The sequence below is a fragment of the Anarrhichthys ocellatus genome, unplaced genomic scaffold (genome assembly GCF_004355925.1).
Source record: "Anarrhichthys ocellatus isolate YVR2014 unplaced genomic scaffold, GSC_Weel_1.0 scaffold31, whole genome shotgun sequence".
Classification (NCBI taxonomy): domain Eukaryota; kingdom Metazoa; phylum Chordata; class Actinopteri; order Perciformes; family Anarhichadidae; genus Anarrhichthys; species Anarrhichthys ocellatus.
Window position 1 is genome coordinate 1,174,920 of NW_022280061.1, and position 8,387 is coordinate 1,183,306.

Genomic DNA, 8,387 nt, shown 5'->3' on the forward strand with positions numbered 1-8,387 from the left:
TTATCAGAGCAGGCTAAAGGGTAACATCAACAGGTCTATCCTGCTCTATATTGGGTTTTGGGAAGTTTCTACTTGGCCTACACTCCGCCTAACCCAGCCAAAATATTTAAGATAGATATAACTCAAGGGTTATGTTTGCTAAATAAATCAGTTAGTTCACATTCTCAAAGCATTTTATATTGTAATGACATCACAACTCTTTTGCATGTCCGCATAAGGTAGTAGCTCACCCAAAACATTTATTTCATGCTCAAAAACATAGTTATTGTGTCAATTAATACTTTTGTCATTGTGTGAGCCATACTGGTCAAAATGTTCAGATGTTTTTTCATCATAGCAGTCATCCCTGGAAATGTTTCTTATTGACAAATCTCTGTTTTGCTCTACTTTTTTGTCGACACTGACTACTTACTGTACTATACAAGAATGGTTACATGCTTCATCTAGCTTTGTCTTTCTTTTTCAAATGTCAAACACAGTAATAATTATACGTATGTCTGCATGTCAAATACATGACACAAATGTCCAACAATTAACACTTGCCTACAATAATTGTATGAAGTGTTTTGTTTCTACTTAACACCTTTTTATTTCTTCCCCAAATTAATCTTCAAAAGATATTATTCAGGACTAGGATGTGTATCGATTTGTTTGAAGCAAGTGTGTTTTAATAATTGGACTTGGGTGTTTTTGCCATTAATAATATGATAAATTGAAATTATAGCTGCACTAATCAATATTTTCTAACAGTGGGTCACGATTGTGTTATATGAAAGAGGTCGCTTGTCGTGACAAACTCAGAGAATCATCACCCAACTCTGCAGGAAGGAACTTGTAACAAATAGATCCCTTTTTCTGGTCAGAACAAAAGAACTGCAGTTATAAAAATGCAAACTACACTGATTAAACAGGTCTGGGCGTGGTGTTATGCACCATACACAAACAACCGCCAACCGTCAAACATGGGATGCGACGATACGTGCAGTCTTCTGTATGATTCAGGTCTGATCATGGAAAATATAAGCACTATCTCTTCTATTTGAGATATGCAATATGGCCGGCTTGTAAAATGTCTTCACTCAATGGCAACATTTCTCACGTGATATGAACATCATCTCTGTTTGAAAAAAATCTGCCCCTGACAACTTTTCCTTGCACTTATTTAAATAGTTTGTCGTCTCGACCGAGATACATGTAGGCCTGCTGTATTTGAGAGGAAGGTTACATTTTTCTCGGGTGCTACGTGTGGCCATTCTATTAATAGAAATAGTTTCTAAATGTTGCGTGACAGCACTGTACTGAAGGTAGAGAGACAATCCTTTTTAAGAGAGACAGCAGCAAGATGGTCGGCTAAAAATGTCAATGTGTCGTCGTGCTATTGGATAGAGGAGATCAAGCTGATATTATGAAACAGCCCCAAACAATAACAGCAAGCAAATAATGAGTGAGCATGCGTGAGGAGTAACTGGCAGATGTATCAGAAATAAACTACAGGCGTAGGTCTGCAAGAGTATTGTCTTCCTGACCAGACTCTGACGCATCTATATAGTCTTTTCTTGTATGATTTTGGGATGGGCGCATGGGAGAGTTTTTCACCTGTCTCAGCTTGCTTTTTACCCAAAATATTGTTTAGCTATCAGAACCGTTGTCACAGGGTTCAAATGAATTTTTTTTGATGTTGGTGAAACTCTGTAATTTGCATGACATTTGCATATTGTGGTGGAAAATCATTTTACCCGCTGTTGAGTCTTTTTAAGCTGAAATGAAGAATATCGTGAAACAGAACTTGTCTTTAAAATGATTCATCCTCGCAAGAGGAGGCACAGTTATACAGAGTCACAAAGAGTCTGTAGAAGTGCACGCTCCAGAGATAAAGTCACACAGAGTTATATTTATCAAGTGTGGGGTGCTGCTTACTGGAACATCCGGCTCCAGCCCGTGGTAATAAAAGAAGGGCTTTACCTGCATAACAATGGACACACGGATATGTACGTTTTATCCGTAAGCCATAGAACATGTGCATATAAGTGCTTGTTATTCGACAGCAAGAAGAAGAGGATATGTGTGCAGGAAGTCAGCTGCATGGATCACAAGTTATATAATGCAAGCTTGTGATAGTTTGCACAAAAACAAGTTATAAAACAGTTTACTGATAAGAATATAAATGTCCATTACATTCCTCCTTTTTGATCATACTTTTGATCAACACAATATATACAATTGTCAGAGCTGAACATTTTTCAAGTCAAACAACAATTCACATTGATTCAACTTGTATCGTCATATTGCCATAACAAAGAAATACTACTGCTGTTGTTGTGTGCCGCTATGTCTAATTTGACATAGCGGCTAACTTCATCTGTGACTGTAGTCCCGATCCATCTGTATCGATGGGCAATGGAACCGGAACGACGTCAGTTAAAGATGGTAAATAGCGTAGCAGATAGATTTCCCATGAATCCCATAGAAATAATGGCAATTAGGTATATTGTCAGTGAGTGTATGCATGTGCTGACGGGGTGTCTGGCAAATAATATGGCTAACTCATAGGTGCAAGTGGCACAGTCAGTGAGTCGATTATTCTGGAGTTCCTTGTATGGTGTATGTGCATTCAACGGTGCAACAGGAGTGGCACTTGGTTCGCACTTTCTATTGTGTTGAGTCAACATAGTGCTGCCTATGAGTCAGTAGGTGCAGTAACCTTTTAACAGTGGCTGGCGTGGATCCAAGTAACTTGCTCGCCACATTCACAGGTGTGTGGGTGGTGAGGAAAATCTGGAATGGTCTTTGCCACCGTATGGAGTGCCAGTGTTTCTGCTAGAAGTCCTTCACGACCACAAAAATGAGTGCTTTATCTGCGTAACAACAGACACACCATGCATATAAGTGCTTGTTATTCGACAGCAAGAAGAGGATATGTGTGCAGGAAGTCAGCTGCTGCATGGATCACAAGTTATACGATATAAGCTTGTGATAGTTTGCACAAAAACAAGTTATAAAACAGTTTACTTAAAAGAATGTAAAATTTCCACAACAATTGGCATGAGGAGGCGGTGGCAGTGTGACAGTGTCACAGTGGCCTACCACTTTCAGACCAATCGTACCGGTTGTACAGGATATACTGGTTAAACAAGAGCGGCAGATCCTGTCAAGTTCTACCACATATATTAGATGTGCAGCACATGAACCGGTCCTTTCAGATTCAAGTCTCAGCTACGGCTTTCCATTTCTTCTCTGCTAAATAATTCTGCTATTTTCACCGGTTCGTTTTCTTTTCTTTGGACAAAATGCCTTTAACGTTCGAGCTGTGTCCCGGTAGAATGATCGGAGGAGATCATCCATGCTTCATCATCGCTGAAATTGGACAAAATCACCAGGGAGACATTGAGATTGCCAAGAAAATGATCAAAATGGCAAAGGTAATAAAATCGACACGTATTGCTTTGTATTGAATGTGAATACGTATATTTTCTGATACGAGAACTGACGTAATCAGAACTCAATTTAAAAATGTGCCGATTGAATATTTTTGTCGCCTCACCGTCCTCTTCTGAGTCATTCCTTTAAATGAAGTTTGGCTTGTGTTAGTTAGTGGCCATGTTAGGTAACCGTATCTGTACTGAAGCCGAAGCACACGCCCGTTTTATGTGTATTCAGTGTAAATACATCATAGACATAAAGAAGCAGCAATGGGTGAGAAACTTTAAATGCACTTAACATATAAACCTAAAAACACAACTTCTTAGTAAAAACACTTCAGTATGGCTGCTCCTTTAAACCTTCAGTAGAGCCTTGTTTTGCAGGTGTATATTGTTAATTATTTCCTGGACATGTCCTGAAAGGAACTGTGTATTTTGGTCCTCGTTACAGGGAAAATAGAGACAACGTTTTGAGTTATTTCAGTGATAAGTTTTTGTTAATTTCTAGAAGAATTTCCTTTAGAAGAACTACATTAAACCACAGTAAAAAAAATATTTTATCTATTTATTAATGTGAACTTCATTCCCATATATGTTGCTTATTATGCCGCTTTTAGATCCCATTAATTCATGATCAGCTCACCTGGTGAAAAAACAACTATTTGTAACACTAGAAATAGATTTGAATAGGTATAATTGTAATAGACTTGGATAGGGGCATTGAAGGAGACAACTCAGAGGATGCTTTTCCAGCATTTATTTGCTGCAGAAGACAATACAACACACGCATATATTAACTGCTGGTCTCCCTCTGCACCTATGCAAAACACCATTTTGCATAGGGAAAATCAGCGACATCAAATGGACAACAATGAATCTCTGCGTCGCCACGTCCCTTTTCTATGGGCGGCCCGACACAAAAGCAAAAGTTCGCCCAAAAAGCCCGAATAAAATAGCCACAAAACTCACACTTCCAACAGTAAAAGTGACACATAACAGTCGGATAACATGATTGCATCAGCGGCTACTAAGGTGTGCTGCGTTAACAGTTCCAGTTTTGAAGATCACAACTAAATTAGTGCGACAGTATTTATTTTCCCATATAATTTACCCTCAACAATACAAAGCCCCATTGTGAGGAGAAAACGGGACTACGGAAGCTTAGGAGGTGCAGTCAGAAGAGATGGGACGTCATTTCCGCAGGAAATATTAATACATAAATAAAATAAACGCTACATAAAAATAACTCATTAAGATACAAATTCACACATACTCAACAGGATCGTTATATGACAAACACAATTCAAATATTACAAATCAGAAATAAATATTTAACCTATTACTCTAACTACTCTAATTACTACTCGAATTACTCTAATTACCTATTACTCATTATGTAATCTCCGTTACATAATGAAATAATGAAAGTGTAGTAATTGAGCACTGTCTCCTCTTATTAGTACGAAATAGTCCTTACTGTGTTTTTTAGCACAATCTGTAGGAGCCCTACAATCAATCATCACTACTTAGTATGTTTTACAAGCTTCCCTTCTTTTTAGTCCTTCACTTATTTCTGCCTTCACAGGACTGCGGTGCTGATTGTGCCAAATTCCAGAAGAGTGAATTGGAGTGTAAATTCAACAAGAAAGCCTTGGAGCGCGAGTACAACTCTGTTCACTCCTGGGGGAAAACCTATGGTGACCATAAGCGCCATCTGGAGTTCAGCCATGAGCAGTACAGGGAACTGCAGAAATATGCTGCGGAGGTGGGGATCTGCTTCACTGCCTCTGGGATGGATGAGGTAAGAAAGAGACGTTTGAAGAAGGCTTTCTGTGGTTTTAATCAGGTTGAAGTTTAACCGTTTGTTTTTTCTGTCTTTTAGATGGCAGTGGAGTTCCTCCATGAGCTTAATGTGCCTTTCTTTAAAGTGGCCTCACTAGACGCCAACAACTTCGCCTATATGGAGAAGACTGCCAAGAAAGGTGAGAGTGAACTGCAGCAGATGTATTTTATGTTGCATATTTAAATGCTAAAATCATCAGTGCTCTTCACCGTTACATAAACAAATACGATATTAAGCAAAACAATAACAAGAGCAATAGAAGCAGAAAGAATGCACAAATGTGTCAGTAGAAATTAGTTAAGAGATGAAAAATAAATGAAGTGAGCTTGATTGTTGAACTACAGGAGCTCATTAAGAGGAAAGAGAAGGGTTGCATTTCCCCCTTTGCCCATGTTATACATATTGTTGATCAGGCTGTTGCCCTCCTGTCTGCTTCAGGACGGCCCATGGTGGTGTCCAGTGGGATGCAGAGCATGGAGACGATGCGTCGGGTCTACAAAATAGTGAAGGAGCACAACCCCAACTTTACCATCCTGCAGTGCACCAGCTCCTACCCTGTGGATCCTAAAAATGTCAACCTCAAAGTGATAACGGTGAGAAAAGCAGGATTTTAAATCCTGAGCGTCTCACTTTATTTTGACATTTCAGGAGTTGGTGGATTTTGTTACTGTTGGTCTGAGCCAGGCTAGCTGTTCCCCCTGGTTTCCAGTCATTATGCTAAGCTAAGCTAACTGGCAGCTGGCTCTAGCTTCAAATTTAACTCACAAATGTGACTGTAGTGTCAATCTTCTGAGAGATTTAGGAGTAACACTCACCCACTTGTAAACTACAGGAATACCAGAAGGAATTTCCCGATATTCCCATTGGATACTCCGGCCATGAGACAGGGATCAGTATTTCAATTGCGGCCGCAGTTATGGGTGCAAAGGTCATCGAGCGCCACGTAACCTTGGACAAGACATGGAAAGGAAATGACCACAGCGCCTCTCTGGAGCCCAGTGAGCTAAAAGAGCTGGTTCGTTCCATCCGAGAGGTGGAGATGGCGCAGGGGTGCTGCATCAAGCAGATGTTACCTTGTGAGAAGGCATGCCATGCTAAGGTGAGATATTCTGGCTCCACAGAATTATTTTTTTTTAAATGCGAGCCATAGTTAAATTACATTTTCACTGTTTAGAAAGACAGATAACCTTTAAGAAAATATTTTTGATTTTTTTTTTCTACTGTGCCATGAGAACAATAATAATTTCAGACCTTTTATTTTCTATTCTTCAAGCTGGGTAAATCTGTGGTGGCCAAGGTCAAGATCCCCAAAGGAACTGTCCTGACTCAGGACATGTTGGCGGTGAAGGCGGCCGAGCCGATGGGTATCGCGGCCGAGGACTTGTGCAAAATGGTGGGAAAGACCGTGACGGAGGATGTGGAGGAGGATGACAGCATCATGCCAGAGATGGTGAAAGGGTACTGCAAGAACAAGAAGTGCTGAGGATGGCAAGGAGTTTCTAAATGGGCAGAAAAGGCACATCATTTGAGAGGAAACGTTATCGATTCCTCTGCTGATATTGGTCATTTTTGTTGTGATAGTGGTTCAAGCAGTTACTTTGCTCAAGTGATAAACCCACCATAATCTTACAAGAGGCTCAATAGTAGTCTCAGTCCTGTGGTCAGTACTAGTGCAGCACTTTCTGAGGTGGCACAAAAGCCAGTTGTTGTTACTGTTAACTTAACATACTTTGCACTATAGTTTTTGCCTGCTCTGTAGAGATTAAAGGAACATTGAACACACAAAGCTGCCACTGGTCATCTCCTCACACACCGGTGAGATCAGAGGCCCTTTGCCAAACACTCATTGTATTCTTCTTGTACCTGCTCATTAATGTAAGTTCATGATATCCTGCATGGTTTGTGTTTGTGCTGCTTCTTTGAGAGAAGCACAATAAGACTACCGGAGCCAGACGCTTCCCAAAACCAAAAGAAGAAATGCCCCCTCTCACAATTAACCTTGTTTTTGTCACAAACCCAAACCCGTCCGGATGTTAACTGAACATGTCACAACCTGTGGAGACTCTGTTGAGATTTGATGTTCTGAAAAGTTGAAGCCTCCAAATAAAATGTTGCCCGAATTTCCTCCCTGAGGTTTTCCCTTGTCTTTGCTACATCACTTTGATGCTCGGATCGACTCCCTCTGTGTATGCCACATTCACTTTGTTCTCTCCTTCTCATGGTAGGTTTATTATCTTTAGATGTGCAGTTAGTTTCTGTGAAATAACATACCACACACTGATATTATCTGTGCATTGACTTGGTGAGTGCACATTGTTTTTGATCTATTCAATTCAATTCATTTTGTATAGCCCAAAATCACAAACCACAAATTAGCCTCAGAGGGCTTTACAATCCGTACACATGTGACAACCTCTTTCCTAACGGGGAGAAAAAGGGAAGAAACCTTTGAGAGCTTTGGGAGGGATCCCTCTCCCAGGATGGAAATAAGTGTAATAGATGTCATGTGTACAGAATGAACATCATAACAGAGTTACAACACATTCAATGCATATGACATATATTATTCATAAAATGAGAGTAGTAGATATAATAATGATGGAAACTATTACTAGTAATAACAGCACAAGTGGATATAGTAGAATAACAATGGTAACAAAAGCAGTAATGGTATCAGCAATAGCAATGCGACTAGTAATAATAATCATAGCAGTGGGTGTCAGGCAAGACCACAGTCCAGATATAAGCACGATCCACGGAAACCTGCGAGGCGAGAAAGCACAAAGACTCCGGTGAAGAAGCAAAGTCAGTAATATGCGTTAATGGTATCGGTAATAGAAATAGTAATTTGACTAATAATAAAAACAATATTAGCAGTGGGTGTCAGGAAGGACCAGGGTCCAGATATAACCGCAATCCATGGAAACCTGTGAGGCGAGAAAGAACAAAGACTCCGGGGAAGAAGCAAAGTTAGTAATGTGCATTAATGGGACATGAATTCATACAGAAGGAGAGAGAGAGAAGAGGAGAGAGGAGCTCAGTGTATCAAGTCCCCTGGCAGTCTAGGCCTATAGCAGCATATCTAGGGGCTGGTCCAAGGCGTCTGGACATATTTATATTGGATT

At 40.1% G+C, this 8,387-nt stretch overlaps 1 protein-coding gene across 1 annotated transcript; it reads left to right on the forward strand.

The window, feature by feature from the left end:
• Positions 1-3,153: 3,153 nt before the first annotated feature.
• On the forward strand, positions 3,154-7,382 carry LOC116392853 (sialic acid synthase-like). The gene is made up of 6 exons (XM_031864639.1): positions 3,154-3,419; positions 5,005-5,220; positions 5,302-5,401; positions 5,701-5,855; positions 6,095-6,361; positions 6,536-7,382. Exons 1-6 carry the CDS (start codon positions 3,288-3,290, stop codon positions 6,743-6,745), a joined length of 1,080 nt encoding a protein of 359 aa, XP_031720499.1. The 5' UTR covers positions 3,154-3,287; the 3' UTR covers positions 6,746-7,382.
• Positions 7,383-8,387: the final 1,005 nt, after the last annotated feature.

What these genes read in the sequence shown, in the direction of transcription:
- LOC116392853 (XM_031864639.1), top strand. Translation starts at nt 3,288, where the DNA reads ATGCCTTTAACGTTCGAGCTGTGTCCCGGTAGAATGATCGGAGGAGAT. An exon ending in AAATGATCAAAATGGCAAAG is followed by an intron (nt 3,420 to 5,004) that starts GTAATAAAATCG and finishes CTGCCTTCACAG; the next exon opens with GACTGCGGTGCTGATTGTGC. An exon ending in TCAACCTCAAAGTGATAACG is followed by an intron (nt 5,856 to 6,094) that starts GTGAGAAAAGCA and finishes TGTAAACTACAG; the next exon opens with GAATACCAGAAGGAATTTCC.